General features: G+C 38.1%; 1 protein-coding gene across 3 annotated transcripts in view; it reads left to right on the top strand.

Annotated features, from left to right (window-relative positions):
- NOL4 (nucleolar protein 4) overlaps positions 1-19,959 on the top strand; it is a 177,495-nt gene that overhangs the window by 120,223 nt on the left and 37,313 nt on the right. For 2 of the 3 annotated variants that reach the window (XM_026051609.1, XM_026051608.1), the window contains exons 7-8: positions 11,982-12,161; positions 12,934-13,125. In XM_026051609.1, coding sequence (XP_025907394.1) covers positions 11,982-12,161; positions 12,934-13,125 — 372 coding nt within the window. The remainder of the gene's footprint in view (positions 1-11,981; positions 12,162-12,933; positions 13,126-19,959) is intronic. The other variant, XM_026051610.1, reaches the window with a different exon arrangement.

Below are 19,959 nucleotides of genomic sequence, written 5' to 3'. Positions count from 1 at the left end.
TATTTATTAGCAATTAAGAACTTCTGGATGCTCTATTTGTCACACATGTAATAAGAGCCAGCTCTGGATGGTGGCGTGTTGGTGGGAATGTGGTTGTGTGCAAGGCATGTTGCTTTGTACATTGATTAACCTCCTGAATATAATTATTAAATAAAAGTTGCTACTTGGAAAACTCGATCTTTATAAAAACATCACCTCTCATTTTCATGCGAGAGATTTCACATCACATTTGGATGCAAAGTGCCCTCTAGAGATTTTATGCCAGGCTATGCCTATTTTATTTGTGACGCAGGTAAGAAATGTCTTTCAAAGTCTTGCTTGCAAGAAGGTTTTATCTAGAAAAAGTATCATTTTGCTATTGATGTGATATTGTTTATTCCATCAGTGTGGAAGGATCTGTCTGCTATGGTTCCTGCTGATCATTAGACAGTTTTGATTTTGTTTCCGAAAGATTCTCTTTCATCTCTTTTCATGTGTTTCCCTATCTATCCTTTGAAGCTCTTGACCAATTTCAGTCTAATTTCATAAAGCAGTAATTGTGGTAATGATGAACTCCTACACGTTTTATGAAAATTTGCATCTGAGTCAAGTAGAAARACGGAGGTTACTGCCTTCAGAAGGGCCTTTTGTTTTGAAAGGCAGAAGCCACTTGGGCAATCAGGGCCGTCCTAGCCTGCATCAAGCCACAAACTCTTGTCCTGTGAGAAGTGGGAGTAATGTGGACTGAGATGGAGAAGGGTGATGAGAGCTTGGGAGTGTAGAATGTAAATCAATAGGATATCATTTTTTTTTCAGTTCCGCTTTTTTGAAGATCCACCTGTTGAACCTATGCATTCTGTAAATATAAGCTTAAATACACTGGATAATTCTGTATAGGAGTTACCAGTTGGAAGGCAGAGCTGTTCTTTATGGGACTCATTTCTATGCATTGTATTTACATAGCAGACCCTGGATTTCCTGGAAGATAGTCCATATATTGCCAAAATACATCACACTTTTTTATATATGATGTGTATATATAATGGATATAATGGAATGATAAATAGATATAAGATTATATATATGTATATATATTCATTTAAAACAGTGGCACTAGAATTGTAAAATTTCTTAACAAGACTGAAGAGATCTTATTTGTCATGGGAAACAAATTTCTATATACTTTTATTGTCTGTGCAATACTACATTTTAATAATGGAAACCAAAGCTATTAATGTCCAGTGCTACATGTGAAGAGATCTTTGTGTTCAGATAGAGCCCTATTATATGGGTTTGTTGGCACACAAGTTGCAAGCCCAGGGCCAGCAAAAGCAATGCGGTTATATTTACTTTATAGACTAGAAGATTAACAGACAGATTAACATATAGGAGTGGAAAGTCAAATATAGGAAGTGATCTTATGAATGCTGCATTACAGATAAGTAAACATCACTGTTTGTAAAATTCTAGCTTTGCAGAACATGATGGTGTATATATCTTTAAAAAAGGCACGGRTACATGTGTATTTCAGGAAAACCTACTATCTGGGGAGCGTTTTCTGCGTCATAAAGTTTACATGTGGATTTTAGAAAATCTGCCTGTAATCCCTTTGCTACCAAATAAATACAGTGCAACCTTTCAGACCCCCCACAAAGTCCTTCTGGTGAGCCGAGTCGCGCTTTCATTGATGACTCGCACATTTAGAGGTTCTTGGCTACTAACGTCCAGTGTCTAATTGGATGACCTGCTGAGATGCTTTTTAGATGCACACCGGGAGTTCCCAAACTCCTGTGTGCAAAAATCAGTAAAGCAAGGAGAGCAGATGAGGCTTTGTTTCCTATTTTATGCAGCTATCTTAGAATCCACAGAATTTGGACTGCAGTTTAACCCCTAGATTGTAAGGGAGTCGTAAAGACACTGGGTTAAAAACTGTTGCCTTTTCCTTGGTGTGCATATCACGGTGTAACACCTGGCAGATAAACTGGTGCAGGTCTGAATTTGAACTTTGAATTAGTTCTCTTTACATGGTAAACTGAATACAAGATAGGATAAAATCCCTCTTCTTCTGGATTTAGAGGGAAAAATTCATATAAATGGGCTTAGAGGAAGATGCTAAGGAGTTCCAGTAGCTGGTCACTGCTCCACAGTTAGGTACTGGTAAGTATCAGTATGAGAAACATTGCGACTGTTCTGCTTCATACTGCTTTCTTACTATCCTTCTAGCAGCTTTTGCTCACACATCTGTCTTGTAAAGCAAGCACAGTGGGTTGGGATTGGTTTGTGGAGGAAGTTGAGATTTGCCACATAGGATTTTCTCATTTGCTAAGGGAATTCCCCATAGCTGACTGGAAATAGAGTTGAGCTTTGTGCACTGAATCAGTAATCCAAAGTGAATGCATGTAGCAAAGTTGTGCGAGAATTTATAACTCAAAATAGCTCTACTAATTGAAACAAAAAATTGTCTGGGTAAGTGACCATGGACTTCCACCAAACATCTTGGAAACTCCTCGTCTTTGTGATAGCTACAGAGCATCTTCCCTCTGCCTGAGCTTTAAGGGTCAATGTGACAGAAACATCCTGCAGGCAACGAAGATGATGGGCTACAAGAAAGCGCAGAGGTTCCTGGAGTCAGGAGTCAAGCTCAGAAATATTCTCCTGCACTGGATGAAAACTGTCTGCATTTCCCTTGCCAAAGCAGATGTTATGAGGGCTTACACCATGCCGTGCTGCCAGGCTATTGGCAGGATGCCACCAACACTGAGATTTTAACAGGCTGGACATACAGTCACAGGGCTTCTTTATATTCAGGCCATCCAAAAGTTCTACCTCAAATGTGTATATGAGAGTTTCTGGTTGCTTGAGGGTTGTAGCATGAAAGCTCCAATGCAAGAGAGATGTTTAATGATGCTGACAGGGATTTAGGAGGCTATAGTGATACTTCTTCTGGAGTCTTCTCCATCATACTATGTTCTTTGCTACAATTGGTTTCCGGAATAGTTTGATCAGAAATTGCCTTTTGTTTGGGGAGTCATGTTAATCGTCGTTTTTTATGATATTGCTCTCCATTTCCTATCAAAAAAAAAAAAAAAAAAAAAAAAAGAACAATGTGTTTTTAGCAGGAGCAGAGCTAATGTGGCTCTAGGACTGAAAGGTTTTGTCACTTATTTTTTTTGGGAATCCTTTTGTATGAATGCTAAGGACACACTTATCTGTGGACTAAAGACTAAAAATTGCTTTTATGAAGAATTTTCCAATGTTTTTCTTGTGGTTGTGGTCATGTGCTAACCTGAAGAAAGAGGCCTATTTTACTCTAATGTAAGTAGAGTAGAGTAGAGTAGAGTAGAGTAATGGAAGTAGTACCTCTTGGAGAGGTATGATAAATAGGACAAGGAGGCTCAAGTTACAAGTGTTTGTTATGAATCAATCTAAAGATCCATTTATATCAGATAAGTAGGGAAATAAACAGCAATTTATTCAACCAGCTTCAACTGCTCTGTCATCAATCCAATACTGCAGACCAAGGAACAGGCCTGTAGTTCAGGAGTCTACCTTGACCTGTCCCCTCTTGATTTGTCTCAAGTTCAAAATCTCCCCATCTGACCCTTAAGCAATAATTAAGGCAATTAGTCTAAGCTAGTGGCTGACAGAGTTGGGCTCATTTTCTTCCAAAGACATTTAAGAACGCTTAGCAAAGGAAAAGCTATAAACAGAGGCAAGCAGAGGAAGGAAAGAATTCACTCCCCAGGTGTGTCCCATACCCCTCTGTAAGCAATGCACTCCCCTCTTGTACTTGCAACAGATTTGTGTAGCACCCCTCTTGCCTTCCCTGACAAAGGGCAATCTTTAAGATGTCATCTGATGACCAGGATCAATTTGTAAAATGTCTGTTTAGTATTGAACTGATTATTTGGGGTTACATGCATTACCATTACCATTATCATCAACCAGTTGGCTTGGGTTTTTTTCACATGACTGTCTCTGATCAAGTCTCTGTCTCAGACTGCTGTTACTGTCTTTCTCCCTCCAATCTGTACTTCTCGAGACGTAAATGACTGGTCAGACCCACTTGATCAGAAGAGGAGGAGTGACAGGACTGTCCCCTCTCACCTTTTCTGGCATGTGACTCTAGTGACTGAGCCTAAACGTGTCTCAAACGATGGAGTCAGTGAGTTGGAGTTCTCTCCTCTGCTGCTTCCACCAAGTGGTTTTTAATCTCCTTCCAGAACCTTTGAGCTTTTGCTGTGCTCAAACTGGAAAGGAAAAAGGTAGGAGAACCTTTAAAATACTGAGGTACAGGAATGAAGTAGGAAGAAGAAATCAGCACAGAAGAGAGCTTACAATAAATTAGGAAAAAGTATACCAAGAAAAGTCCTTTTCATTCCATTGTTAAACCTTCTTCTTTTCTTGTCCTGGCCGTGAATTTTAGTTCCTTGTTACTTTATATTTTTGTTCTTCTTTTTGTGCTTCTTGCTCATATGAGTCAGGATAAAAATGAGATTCAAAAAATACTGCTCCTCCTTCCTTATTGGGAAGGATAGGGCCACAGTTCAGCGTATAACAATCTGCACTTAATACAGCCAAGAGTGCCTGATCGTGGGCAGATCCTGTAGGGAGTAGCTAAGTTTGTGAACCTCAAATAGGAGTCTTCTGCCAGCGTCCTGGCAAGAAGGGGACAGAGGCATCCTTGCTTTTCATTGCTATCCCTCTTCCCCTCTCTACCTACCAAAGCAGATGCTTCTCTCTTGGTGCTGCCCCTCTTTGGGCACACAAACCCTGTAGTGCTGACCTTTATCAACCCAYGCGTCTGCAGTCCCTGCAGTTACTTTCTTGAAGTCTCCTGTTGAAATTTTGTACAAGTCTGACACTCACGTGGCTTCTCTCTCTTCCTCGGATGCCCAGAGATGATGAAAGTAAGTGCCAAAACCAACCAAAAGTTCTCATCCCCTGGCTTCCTGTGTGGTTCCGGGTTTACAGAAAGCCACGAGTTTATGATTGAGCTTGCTTATGTGACAGTTGCTTCATAAATTCACAGAAAATCTGCTAAATTCTCTCAAAGCTTCAAAACAGCAATGTATGATGTGGAAAATAGTTTAGACTTTTGAGTGAATCTGTCACTATTTAGCTTTTTACCTCCTGTGAAGGGCATTGTATTTTTGTCAAAAAAGGCAGCATGTACATTGTTTGTGCAATATATAACCAATTATTGTTATATAACTAGTTTTTTAATACCTGGTTGAAAGTGCCTAACTTCCTACATCAACCACAGGAGTTCTAGAAGTCATGAATAGAGGAAATTTATAAAATAAAAGCTGTGAGAAGTAGGCAAGTGTTCTACTCTGTTAAATCTACTGTGCCCTGGTAGTCYTGACACTGGGGAACTGGGCAAACTGATGTTTCCATTCCAGTCCTCAAAGAATTCTGCTCCTCCAGAGTGCTTGGGAAAATAACCTAGTGCTAGTGCTCAGCAGTAGCAAGAATTAGAGGAGGAAATAGAAATAAGTTCCTTAAGCTATCAGCTCTAACCATACATCATTCTTTTAGATGACTGAAAAATTTCAGTTGCCTCTCTGTGTTCATTCTCTATTTATTTTCTGAGATTATTTCTATTAGGGTAAAGTGATACTTTTCAATAAAGTCAGTCATAAAGTGATACTTTTCAATAAAGTCAGAGATAGACCCAGGATAAAATATATTTTAGTTAAAAGGAAAAAAAAAACTTAGAGCAGGAAGATATCTGTTTCAGAAGAGCTTCCAATTATCTCTTATCTTTCAATTATCCAGACTTCTATCTATCCAGATAAATCCTACTGGAATGGAAGTATCATCTCGATAATGGAGAGTTTATTCTACTTATTGTTAATAAATGTGTGTCTCCTGTAAAAGGAATGTCATAGGCAAATAGATAATATGATATAGGCTGGCTAATTACTGGGAAGGATTGAGTAGGTAGTCTTGGGAACAGTTACCATTCCTTTATTGACTGTTGTGAAAACACAAGAGCTGCAGAAAAGATCATGTCAAAGATAATTCATGGGGAAAAAAAAGAACATCCTTCTTACTTCAGACTGTAAATAACTTAAGGATTATCTTTCTGGACCTTGCGTTAACACAAAGAGAACAGAAAAGATCTTTTAATGTTTCAATCCAATGTGAGTTTTATGATAAAATTTCCTATAGGATGTACTCCAAAGCAATTTACATGTTAGGTAACACTTCTATAAGGTCAAGCCAACAGAAACCTAAATTTCAACTTTCAGTTCTTCCATTAAAAATACTGTAATAGTTGTGCTTCAAATAGCAGAAATTTTGCAAGATGGCATCTTTCCATTATCAAACTTGAAATTTTAGAAAGGTGTAATTTTGGGGTGTTCACAATAGTGGTATGACAAGAGGGAGCAGAAGGAACATAGTGAGATGCAATGATACAGGTAGCATGAGCAAATGTATGACAAAATCATAAAAATTATGTTAACTGGAGTCAGAAATATGTGTTGTGGCACGAAAATTGTGTTGGAGACTTCACAGTCTTTTCCATAATGAAACAAAGGTGGTGGGCAGTGAATTTCTTTGCAAATGATAGTATGAAAATTTAGAGACCATGTGAAAAAAGGATAATAGCAGTAGGGAAAAAGTGTAGGGATTAAATGAAATTGTGGACAAAATGGTTTACAGACCAGATTTGGACTTTCGTCTGTAAAAGCTAAAAGAGGAATGCTTGGGAGGAAACCCTGTTTTGTCTGATACTTTAGTGTTTGAACTGAGAAAAAAATAGATGTGTTTGAATTTATGGTTTAATGGACTCTAAATAACAGCTCTAGGGCATAAATGCCTTTTAATTTAATGCTATATGTTGTGATGTTTATATATGATGCAGTTTTTGAATTAAAATATCTAAATTACATGTGGAAATATGGAAAATGTACATTTGCATAGCCAAATGAGTAGCATTCTAGGAAATTAATATACAGGTCAAGCATAATTTTAAGAGAACGATACAAGTGTACCAGTTGCCCTTAACCTTACAGACTTGACTTCCTGATTGTGTATAAAATAAAATGCATTATTCATACAGTCAGTTCACTGAAAACTGCTATATTATGCTTTCCTCAAAAATCCTGTAATACATAGAATCTGTTAAAAATTTAAAACTAAAATAAATAATTAAAACCAAGTACTAATATCAATTTTGGGAAAGTCTTCAGTCAAACTGCCACAATGTTTTAATCAATTTCTCTATCATATAAATAATTTCTATGAAAACATATATACACAACTGAATATGGAAAAATATATGCAAAAAAGCACCTAATTTGTAAGAGTAATTGTTGGAATTACAGAATTTGACATATTCACTGCTAAAGATTACGTTAAGGAAAGAAGGAAGAAATGGTTGATGGTGTGACTGAGGTCATGATCAGGATTGTCTACTTTGCATTCTGCGTTCTTTTATATATGAAAAATGGTGATGAAAAACTATTACAAAGTTATACCTATGGAGACAAATTTCTGAAAGAATCATGTATAACCAGTACAGTGTTTTCATCRCTACTTACACGTAAATATCGTTTTGCAACTCCTTTCCTTTCCATATAGTATGGAAACCTGTGCTGATATCTGCCAACTCTTCATGTTTCTCCTGTTTACAAATCTCTTCACCAAACAGAAGTGCTGTGGTTTATGTAATCAATGAATGCCTGTTTTAATGACTGAAATCATTATATGCTCTCCAACTAAAGGTGGAAAAATGAAGCCTGGTTAAAAAAAATATGTTAGTCTTTCTCCATAGAGCTATTTCTTAAAAAAAAGTCCTTTCAGCTTTTTGAAAAACCACAAAGTCATGATTTTTCCCATTTTTGGTCATGACAAATAACCATCCTTAATGATCAGCTTTTTCATACTGGATAAGTGTTGGCCTACAAAGCAACAGCCTTCCCTGTACAGTCATTGAGAAAGTTAAGAGCAGCCAAGAGTCTCCTGCTGTGAGCTCCTGGGCAAAGCTTCGTGCAGCGAGTTCATGTGGCATCATCCTGCCCACACAAATCGTTTCTGATGGTCATCCACCAGGGTCCGAGCCGCTGGAGGCACCGTGGCAGCCTTCTTTTGTTCATGTTTTATTCATGCATCCTTATTCTTGACAAACTGATATCTCTTGGCAGCTGTGGGGTGCCTGTATTACTGTCTGTTGCATGTATGAGGAATTCTTTAGCCTTGCAAATAGGATGATCTGCTCTTGCTGCTGCAAGCGTATTAGAAAGCAGTCAATAATTCCATAGGAATAACTCYGTAGAAAGCCCTTAGAAGGGAATACCCTTTGCAGTTCTGGGATTTGCTCTTTAAGGAAATTTTTGATCAGATAAAGAGCATCCATAGCAGACCAGTTAAAATGAGCTTGAATCTGGCAAATGTGAATTAAAAGAATGAATGAATGAGTTCAGAAGACTGAGTGTATGAGACGTGTTAACAGTCTTCAAGATCTTAGTGAAGGGGGAAGAGAATTCTCTCTTCTTCAACTACACCCATCCTCCATTGCATATGGTGGGAAGAAAGTGCCATTTGTGAAAGACTGAGATGGGTGTCAGAAATACCTTAATTTTCAAGAAAATCTTAAAAAAAAACCTTAATAATTCTGAATATAGTGAAACACTGGGATAGAGAGTCTGGGAGAGGAGATGCTTGGAATCTGCATCACTGGAAATCTGTAAGATAAGAACAGGCAAGCAGTGGTCAGGAATGTTCTTCTGATCTTGCACTGTGGCAGCAGAAGAGGAAACACTGTGATGTCTTTTCAGGTCATTTCTTTCATGATTTCACACTAAATCTAACCTCAGCTGACTTATTGTTGCCAACTCAAGAATTTCAGGTGGTGAACTGGAGCCAGGAACTCATCCTGCTGCTAAATGGACTGGCAAAAGAGAGGGGAAAGAACAGGATCACTTTTGCCAACTGGTTCACTGCAGGACCCAAAAAAATGTGTATGGGCAGCACAAGGAAAGGGATGGAAAGAGATGAGAATGAGTCGCTTCCTACCTGGCAAGGGGGCAGCAGCCTTTCTAAAGGACAGTGCCAGCCTAAAGAGATCAGCTGCCAATGGCATAAGGCTTCTAAGTGGGGGATATATATGTAAGAAAAGTTGTCCTCTGCTATTATGCTGCACRTTTGATTTGTACAAAACTGCTCACAGGGACACCAAAAATAAATGTTTACAGAATTTTGTGCCACTTCAGTCAACACAAGTGAGAGAAAGTTCATTTCTGTTATCACACAGTGTTCATCTGTGTAGAAATATAGAAAGTTAAAAATTTTATTCTGAACTAAGCTTTTTTAACCTCTCTTCTTAGTATGGCAATCCGAATCTAAAACAACTCCACTGTTTTTCCTGCTACTATAAAGTCTTAAACTGCCTGATAAATAAATACAATTTTCTGCCATGCCACTTGCTTAGAGTGCTGTTCTCCAAATTTCATCTCAGATGCCAAAATTACACTTAAAGTAAATATTCTCGAGAAAATATTGGTCAAGGCTGTCTGTATAATGCTTTCTTAAAAAATTAGTATTGTAATTTTTAGAGAGACATAGCTAATCCATTTTGGCCTAAATTTCTTTCCTTCACAGAAAGCAAATTCAGTCTTGGTGCATAATTTATGATCTTGGCATTCAGCCCAAACATATGTACATGCTGAAATCAGTTTTGCATCTGCTTAACTTTATGCACATGAGTAGTCTAATTGTATTTTGTCTGATGAAATGACTCATGCAAAATCAAGTGCTGGCAGAACAAGGATTCCAGACAGTAGAGCTGTTCAGGGCAGCTCCCTCTTACTATAACTTTATATTGCATCTAGTGCAAGAAATGGCTTCCTGATGATCTAGACACCCTCCGCATGCTCCCACAACACTATTAGAGTTACAGCTCTAAGATATGGGGTGAAATTAATCGCAAAGGAACAAGTCTTGCAGTCTAGATCAGATTTTCCTCTGCATAGCGCTTGGCCTTAATGACAGTAATACCGGCAGGTCGATAGTTTTTAGTCCAAAATCTTCATTCTGGAAATCATTTTGGGGTCAAGTGAGATCATTCTTCCACTTTCTTGGTAACAAACRTGCAGGCTGCTGCTGTTGGCCTCCTCACTGGACAGGTTGCTGTTGCTCACATATGGTAAATGCTGTAGTGCTGTAGGTGTTACCTTCCATCGGGAAAGAACCATTTGCTTCCTGAGTTGGATTCCCCGATGGATTCAGCACCTCCTGCAACCTCAGGAGTTCCCTCAATGCCAGCAATATGCGCATTTGTTGCATGCACAGGGTGCCGTGGAAAAGAGCAGTTTCTCTTCCCTGTCTCAGTAGCTTTCCCAAACCTCATCTATCCCACCCCTTCCCACCCCATTTCAGCTCTGCCATCCAGAACCCCGAAGTACTGGCAGAGTTTCTTGCCTCCTGAAGTGGAGCCATAGGTTATAGCAAGAGAAAAGGAGATGCTCACTGCTCTCTGCTTGCTGAAGGGTTTGAATCAGAGTAGCTGCTGTTTTATCWTCCTTATTCCTGCAGCCACTATGAAGGGACACCATGGTCAAGGGGTGAAGACTCAAGAAAAGGTGGGCAGAGACTGCAAACTTTTACACTAGGAGCATTAAGGATTGTGAAGTGCAGTGCTGTGCTGCAAAGACAAGGCAAGGAGAAGAACAGGACTGACCACAAAGTTGAGGGTGCACAGGCAACCAAGATTAGCTGGAAATGAAATCAGAGAGGGAAAAAATAATTTAGAATACAAACRTGAAGCGAGACATATACCTTAAAACTGACTGGCTTTGTTTGCCTTTGTGTGCTGCCTTATTGCCTGGCTATTGGTGAAAACATCTCAGAAATAAAGGTGACTTTAGTGGGCTTGGAATGCAAAGCAAGGCCTGTAATTTTACACATACGTATTTGAAACCGATTTTTGACTGAGAATTAATGCTTTTGATTTTTGTGATTTTTAGACAGGAAATACAGAAAAAAAAGTATGTAATTCATCAGGAATACAATGTGCTTTAGCAAGGGAAGAAAATGTTGGTATGCTGCAGGATTAAAATACTATAGAAGTTAAATTGTGCTCTGARTTACTTGAATGTGAATTTGATGGCTTTGATGGAGATACTCCATGGTACTTTTTTTTGTAGCTGGGGAAAATTTAACCTTCAAGTGTTAAATCATGAAAAGTTTCTAATTACTGTTTATCTTCCTTTTTGAGATCTGCATATGCAGCGGAGCCAGATAGCCAAAGCCTTAGTATTGTAGGGACAAAATGAACAATGTTGACTCTTTCTGTAGCCGACTACATTTAAGACAATCTAATGAGATGGTTTTCTGATTTATCCAGCAAAGTAASCGTTCTCCTCAGGAGAAAATTCACAAATATGAGAAAACAAGATTTGCTATTTCATTTTGCCTTTTGCAATTCTTAAGAGGAGCAATAGTAATGTTAAGATACACATACATCTCTAATTCATTATGGGTTTTGTGAGTAAACAATAGGACATAACAATTACCATGTTTTCAATAACTTATTGCAGCTCTTGATAATGATTGGATGAATATTGGATTAACTTCATTAATCGYTGCATTAAAATGTATATTTTTTAATTCCTTTGGGGTTTTGCGCAAATGCACTGATCTTATTTACATCTTGACTAATATAAAGAAGCCAATATTTATAAAAATATTCGCAGGTAGCTCTCAAACAGGGCTGTATAACTCATGTCTCAACTGTAATTATTTTAGAAGCTTCATTTAATAACTGATTTCTTGAATTTGTCTTTTATTACTGAAATGTACTGAAGTACTGAAATGAATAATACTGTGAATTGTTCCCTCTTAAAAGAATTATGAGCAGTTTATGTTTGCTCTGGACAGACCAACATAAAGATTTTTTTTAAAAATCATAGAATTCTTTAGGTATTTATAAAGCATGTGGAGACCTTACTTACATGGTCCATTATAAATATATTCTTTCTCTCTGTTTTCAGTCGCCTGCACATAGCTATTCAAGCTATGACTCTGGCAAGAACGAGAGCGTAGGCAGAGGTGCTGAAGATCTGTCTCTGAATCGAGGTGATGAGGACGAGGATGACCACGACGAACAGGAAGATCCCGAGAAAGTTAATGAATCAGATGGAGTAGAAGCTGAACGACTGAAAGCTTTTAATGTAAGTCCTTTTACACCCATTGCCTGCTTTCTTCCACTACCTTCCTTTATTTTTTTTCTTTTTAATGGAAAGTTGGATAATACTAGAGGCACACTAATTGAATTTGCAGGATCTTTGAGCTATTATTTTAAAACACATTAAACTCTTGCCAACAGACACCAGATTTACTGTGTTTTATTTAGAATTTTAAGGCCATCTTTACCAGTGAGCACAACAAAGCTCTGTTTTGTGTGTGTGTGTATGTGTGTGTATGTGTGTGTATGTGTGTGTATGTGTGCATGTTCACCCAGGGAATGCAAAGGGGCTGCAGCTAGTTTGTCAGAAGACCATTCTAGTGGTCAGCTGTTTTCAATTGTTTTCCCAGTGTATGTAATTATGCATGAAAACACAGGCAATTGTTCAAAGAAAGAAAAAGATTCAGTTTGATAAAACAATGTAGCAATCACAACTTAYTGTTAATAATGAAACTGAAGTGTTGCCTATTTTCACAGTCTGTTCTGGTTTATCTCACAAGTTCTGTATCCTATAGACTATTCTTTTCTTGTCTTTTTTTTCTTTTATCAGTCCTCCCCCCACTCCCTCCCCCCCAATAAACCTTTAAAAATTGTTTGCTTCCCATTATTTGTTTGCYTCCCAATATTTCTGGCTTCCCATTACAAAGCTCTTCAGTGGATAGTACAAGTGTCTTCCTCTCAGTAATCAAGACAGGAAGCTAGGAAGAGAAGAGAGCAGCCCTCCAAACCCGTCTCCTCTGTCTCCCTCTTGCCAACAGATGTTTGTCAGGCTGTTTGTAGATGAAAACTTGGACCGAATGGTCCCAATCTCTAAGCAGCCCAAAGAAAAGATCCAGGCTATCATTGACTCATGCAGGCGACAATTCCCTGAGTATCAAGAGCGTGCCAGAAAACGCATACGTACTTACCTCAAGTCCTGCAGGCGGATGAAAAGAAGTGGTTTTGAGATGGTGAGTTTTGATTTAAAACCCAGCCCTAGTTTCCATCAAAACCCCATATGTAAATCCATGGCACTATTTTGTTTTCATCTTAGTGTCTTTTGGTTTTTTTTTTTTTTTTGGTTTGTTTGTTTGGGTTTTTATTTTGGCAATATGAGGTTGGAGCTTTCTTTTTCCTTCCTTCATTCTTCCAGAATTTATTCCCTTTGTTCACTAGTTTAAAAATGCTTCAAGATTCCAGTATGAATACATAGGAAAAGGATAGTTCACAAGATAAAGTAGTATGGATCTGTAGGAAAAGAATAATAAAGCATGAGGAAAAAAGAAACTAATTTAAGGCTTATATTGGAGTTTCTTCCTTAGGTTATGGTTAGAGAAGATTTTTACCTGCCAAAGTCTTGCAGTAAGATGGAGTTTCCTTTAAAATCATTCTGCTATCTGGCTTTCTGTGAGCTCTGTATAAAGTAGATTCCATTAGAGAAGGGCTAGACCCAAGCAAACAGCCAGTGAGAAACATTGCAGTAGCAAAAGTTTAAGGTTTTGATTGTTCTCTTGCGTATTTTTATCCTATTAACAATCAGTAAAAGGGCTATCCTTTTAAGATCTTTCTGCTGAAGTAATGTGTCTTGCACATCTACATAGGGCTTTAAAGCATCAGTACTTTAAAGTTTACATTTCTACCATCTCAATGGATTGTTGACTGTAATGGAACCAACAACCATGAAAACACTTTGGTATACACATGGCAGTGTTTTCTGACATTAATATTTTAATACAATGCAATACCCAAGAGTCTGTAAAGAACAGTTATGCACACAGGCTGGCAACTTTAGAATCTTTAAATAACTTTTAAATTTCCCAAACCCAAGAAAATCATAGGAAATRAAATAGTAACTTATGCTATGTTTGATTTATCACATCTATCTCTCTAGCCATTAGATGTCAAGTAAATCACTTCATTATTGCAAATAGAGATCATTTAGTAAACATATCATTTTTTTATTTTAATGAATCATCTGCAAACCCATTGATTACACGAAAAAAATTATGGGGATGACTGCATTTTACTGTTTCTCTCTGTCTCTCTCTCTTTCCCTTTACTGCAGTTTCTGCAGGATATTTATCAAGTCCGTATGTCAGCTTTAAGATGTTAGTTGACAGTTGTAAGAGCAAAATATCAGCCTTATCTGTAGGGTAAGACAGATAACACAAAAAGCAGAGACAGAAGCTATATTTCCATGTATATTCATGAATCTGACTGAGTACATGATTTTATTATTTGAAACAGGGGTTAATGTTGTTTTTGAACAATGGAAATATAGGTGAAAAGAGACAGGTAAAATAAAGGACATCTGTATGAATAAAACTGCCAAGGATTGACTGGTGGTGTACATGTCATATTGCATAGCCTTCCCAAAGTAAAAGCAGGAAAACCAGAAAACAAATATTTTCAGTAAGTAACATCAAGTTGCATCTACTCTGGCTGAAGATAAGTGAGAAATGTCAAGTTCAGGCATCATTGTGCCTGAACAATATTTTTATTTTGCTGTACTTTCATTGAAAAACCTTGCACAATTAGCTAGTGCTAGAAGATCTCCTCCCTGCTCCAATTTATGGCCCCATTACTGTCATTTTTCACACTGGTGAGCACTTACTTAAACTGGCTCGTTTTTGTCATCTGGAAGACTCACAAAACTGCTTTTCAGTATGAATAAAGGGCTTACAGCCTGACCCGTAACAGCTAGGTTGGTTTGACTTCAGCAGATTATTCACATATTCATATGAACAAAGGTTGCAGGATCAAATTTTTTCCTGGAAARGGAAAAGGCACAAAGATTACCAGGACGTGATTCAAATAGGCAATCTTGGTAGTTCAGAAATACTCCCTGCTCTTATAAAATGTTCCATTACAGTTTATGGGGGATTTACTGCTYTATAAACAAAAAAATGCCCTCCAAAATATTGACTTTGCTGACCATAAATGAAAGTGACAGCGCAGTGGCTCTGCTGCCAAAACCTGCAGCCCTCGTGTCCAGCTTCCCTGCTCGTAGGTACGAACACGAGCCAAAGACCATCCAGAGCCCCCAGGGGAGCTCCCATTCACCTTTTGAGAGACTAAGTCTTTTTAATCTCTTTAATTACGTTCTGATTTCTGAATTACTTTGTCAGCACCTCATGATTATAAGCATTTTTTAAAAGTGCTACCTTGGACAGAGGCACTTGACTGCCTGATTATTATAATGTACTTGCCATTTTGACCGTGGAAAAGAATCACTTTGGATAATAACATTTCTTCAAAACAATCATGAGAGGACGTGTTGGTGCTGATTTGAGTCAGGTGCTCCCATAAATACAGCAAAACAAGATAATGATCTCCTCAGGAGTGATAGTGCTGCTGTTGTTACATAAAACAGGATAGTAGTCTCCACAGGAGATGCCTTTGCTATAGTCATATTGAACATAACTTTTTCGTTTTGTTCAGAGCAAGAATGCTACATTTTGAGCACYCGGTTCCAAGAGAAACGAGTATAGTCTCAGATGTGGCCTGTGCAAATTCAGGCTATGGGCGGAACAGTGCGGCTCTCTTAMAGCACCGTGCTGTAAAGTTAGGAGAAAATGTAAACACTGAGTTTAATTAGTGTAAGACAGCATGGAAAAGATGCAAAGCCTGCCTGGAGCCTGCTTCTGTCAGGCATTTGCCATCTGTAGTCCTCCCAACACTTGCTCCTGCCTAGCAGCCTAGTTGCAGCTCTGAKGAAATAGGGAAGTTCCAGGTTCGCAGGTGTTCATATTGTTGGTTATTGTGTTTCTTAGGAATAATATCTGTTTCTAAGAAACTGCTTGTATGTTCCATTTATAACATGCTCTGTTTATGCCAGAYGAGTATCCTTGGACTTCAGGGCAGCTTGCATAGCTACTTGCTACAAATATCACTTTGAGAAGTCCCCTTTCAGCACTGGGAATGTTCTCCTTACTTGATTATTCAGCTTGTGATTGTGCTGCTTGCATTTTGCTTCTGACACAACTACGTCCCTTAACAAGGCAATGTTGAAGTTTTTCCCGTCAATTGTAAAAAAACTTTTTTTCTACCGATTTTCTCTTCCTTATAGTCTGAGAACTTTCTTGTAGTAAGTCCTACTTTCTTCCTCATATTTTTTTTCAAGTGAAAGTAAGTTTGCTTAGTCCTGAGATCATTCACTTTATAGGTTGTATTCTCATCTGTGTTAAGCTCTAGCACTTTGTGAACTTTAAGACATTGTTAAAGATATTCTTTTTCTCTTCATAAGCCCATCAGCCAAAGGAAAATAAGATTATTTCCTGTGTCCCAAGGATTGATGTTAATGAGAATTTCCTTATGTTCYTTAGGTATATGCGCCATACAAGAGGAATTTTCTTCCTGAAATGGTCAAATGACCTGTTTCTCTAATCATTTGAAAATCCCTCTTTTAGACTTGTCTCTCTCTATGTACCCATAGGAAATAATAGAAGAAAAYTTTTGAGGATGTGTGATATCTATTGCTTAGTTACAGTGTAGAAAAAAATTAGTTGATAGAAATGATGAAATATGAAATAGCACAGTAATTACATCTTCTTACTCCTATTTGCCTGTTTTACTCCTATCTCTCTGTCTTCCTGCTCTTTCATCAGTCTCACTTGCTGAACTTGGTTTGAAACTCAACTTTACAGGATCTTTTGCACAGATGTGCCTTTTATTTTTTCATGTGCACTCCTGAAGCAAAAGCAAGGCCTTAAACTAAAAAGCTCTTCAACACAAAGATTCTTCCCTKTGCTCCAGCAAGAGGAAACCCTCCATCCGAGACATTGCTGTCAAACAGTAGCAAAGAGAAAAATGTTGCTGTAATTGGAGAGAAAGGCCAGTCATAAATGGCTTTTCTTGGCTGAACGTGAGTCTGGATGTATTGGCCAGAAAAGAAGAGAAGATTCATGCTTGGATCCCTGAGATCCCATGTTGGATCCCAGTGATGCTCATCTCAGCTCCTTCTATCCCATTCCCACAGAGCAACATTATCAATAACAAATAGACAAGCTCCATGTCTTTCACTGCTTCTGTGTTTTGCTTGTGCAGATTGTCTGCAAGAGCTGTTTTAATGATTTGCAAGTGATTGGCACATGATGAAGATGTTTTCAAAGTSTCCGGTGAGTTGGAGCACCTCCATTTTGTGACAGCAAACTGAGCAGCTTTTGGAGGGGCTGATTTTCAAATGCTGGTTTGCTTTCTGAAACCTGCCTCATTAAGATGTTTCAGCATGGATCTCTGACCTCCCCTTTTCAGTTTTAGCTGTAGATGGAGGGAGTTTTCACGTTTTCCTGAGCTTAGTGCTGGATAGGCCAGCTGCCTTTGCAGCCACTCAGATTTTCAATTTTCTCAAGGCCTTTTGTGGAGAGAAAGGTCACAAACATTTTCAGGAACATGAGGGCTGGTGGGTGCAGGGATGGATCCCTAATCCTGAGTAATGAGCTGAGAAACGTTAAGATAGTTATTAGAAAAAAGTTATGTGAAGATGTACAACTGAAAATAGAATTGCTTTGTACTCTACCCCAAACTGTTCATTTTTAAACATCAGTCTCTTGGTAAACACTGATCACTTTATTTAAGGTTAATGAGTACAATTGGTTAAAAAAGGGGGGGAAATTATTCTCTGACAAATGTAGACTTTTTGTATTAGGACTTCCATCTCCATTCAGAAAGTCTAGAATCATTTCTTATAAGCATCTGATTTTCTTTTTTTATCCAAAGAACAGTAAGATTTCCCACAGAATACTGATGTGATTTTTCAGAATTGTGCTTTACGTGTTTTGAACGCTTGCTTTTCAGTTATTTCTGGAATCTGGTATTTTGTTTCTACTTCATTCTGAAAGGCAAATATACTTGAGATAAAGAGAATCTTACCTATTTTTGCTAGCTGAGAGTTAAGGATCTAGAGAAAATGGGTGACATGGACTCCCTCAACACCAGTGAAGCAGTTTGGTAACTCTAGCCAGAGAATGTTGCATCCCCAGCCATGTTATAAATCAACTTTTGGATATATCTCATTTCCAATGACTTAACAATGGAAGCCAGATGCCTAGCTTAGGTAAAAKACATAGATGTCAGATGGAAAAAGTCGTATTAGATGGATCCTGCTTCTGCTGATCATATAAGAAGTCATTTAAAGCTTTCAGCAGCTTCACTAAGACTTGAGTAGGTGGACCTCAGGACTTAGCCCCATAGGTAGGTACCACAGCAGCAGGACAGCACCATTCAGCTGGGATGGGTCATTTGCCTAACATGGAGACAGAAATATGGCTCTTTTGCATAGGTACCTTCATAATCAAGGTCCAGAATGCAGTATTTTGATTAAATGACCTTAGAAGTTGAAAAATGAAAAAAAAAAAAAAAAAAAAAGTGGCATGAACTTCACAGAACATGAAAAAAAAGACACTTCTGCTTTTTAGCAAAATACTTCTGCTTTTTAGCAAAATATTTCTAGTTTTTCTTCCCATCCCTTGCTAGATGTCAGAATTGAGTATTTATCACAGCTTCTTTGCAGATTGTGAGACTGAGCAAAATAACCAATCCCCGTTTGAAACACAGGGCTGCAAGCATTAGAATGCCAGCTGAGTTGTTCATATTTCACTATTTTGTGCTAAATAATAATTATAAAACTCCATCCAACAGAGTGCAGTACTGTCCTTCAGTGTGTTACTGTCAAACTCTCAGGCAAGCCCCCAGGTTTTGCATGTCCTRTTTTCTACAGAAGTGCCTCAGACAGAAACACTCCCGAGTCCTTTGTACCTGTGCAGAGCAGGTCAGTGCTCTGCCAATTGTCTGCATTACAACGAGAAAAAATCCTCATCTGAAGGTAGTGCCTACCCTTTCTTGTAAAGCACTCTGGATATTTTCATATGGAACATGTTATATATGTCTTCATGTTTCGGTAGTAGTTAACATATGTCCTCATTCATTCATTTATGCTAGAGCTTTTATGGAAAAAAACGGATGTAACTTGTTTTGTGCTTATGTGCCAGCAGCAATTGCACACTGAGAGATTCTCCTTTTCAGGGGCAATTGGCCTAAGCTACAGGGCGCTATTCATGCAGTAAGATCAGGATATTCAGTATTTCAGCAGGTGTGTATGGGTGCCCATTGCTTCTTTTTTTTCAGAATAGACTCAGACTTTTGTAGCGTGCATCAGAGCACCAAGGCCATATGCATCTTTGGCTTTTATTTATGTTATAAGTAAATATTGGGCCTCAAAGAAAMTGCCAAGATAGTGGCTTTAAAGACAACACCCATCTAGCCACAGTGCCACATACATGATAGTACTGCAAGCTTCTTTCTTGTGAATATGCTGCTTCTGGTAGTTTAGACTAAAATATATCTGTGTTCATAGCTCTAATTTAGGGATTTATACCAAAATTATACAATTGAAATTAGAACACAACAGTTTTTTAGATTCCCTATAGAAATACAAGAATTGTGTGTACATGGCAAAAGGAGTATTTTATGTTTTCCATGAAAATACAGTAAAGGTGCTTCATTTGTGAGGATTTTGTATAGCATACTAATAATTGTAGTCTCATATGTTAAGGAATCAGAGACGAGGCTAATACACCTAATTTACAGAGAATCTTGCCCAAGGATTTCTGATTTCGCCTACTAAAATAGCAGAATACCTTGCGGGGCTATTCCATCACTCCAGCAAGGCTTGTAGGATTCTTTGATTACTGCGAACCACCAAAGCCATTGAAGGATCTTTGTTGACTTTAATGTTCTTTAAAGCAGGCAGACAATAATTGACTATGTTAGGAGGTATCAGCTAATTTTTCATGGAGAAATCTGCA

This window comes from Nothoprocta perdicaria, unplaced genomic scaffold, assembly GCF_003342845.1.
Source record: "Nothoprocta perdicaria isolate Ctin4 unplaced genomic scaffold, notPer1 scaffold_77, whole genome shotgun sequence".
Taxonomy (NCBI): domain Eukaryota; kingdom Metazoa; phylum Chordata; class Aves; order Tinamiformes; family Tinamidae; genus Nothoprocta; species Nothoprocta perdicaria.
Note: the sequence above shows the minus strand (reverse complement) of the source record. Positions and strands in the feature narration are given on the sequence as shown.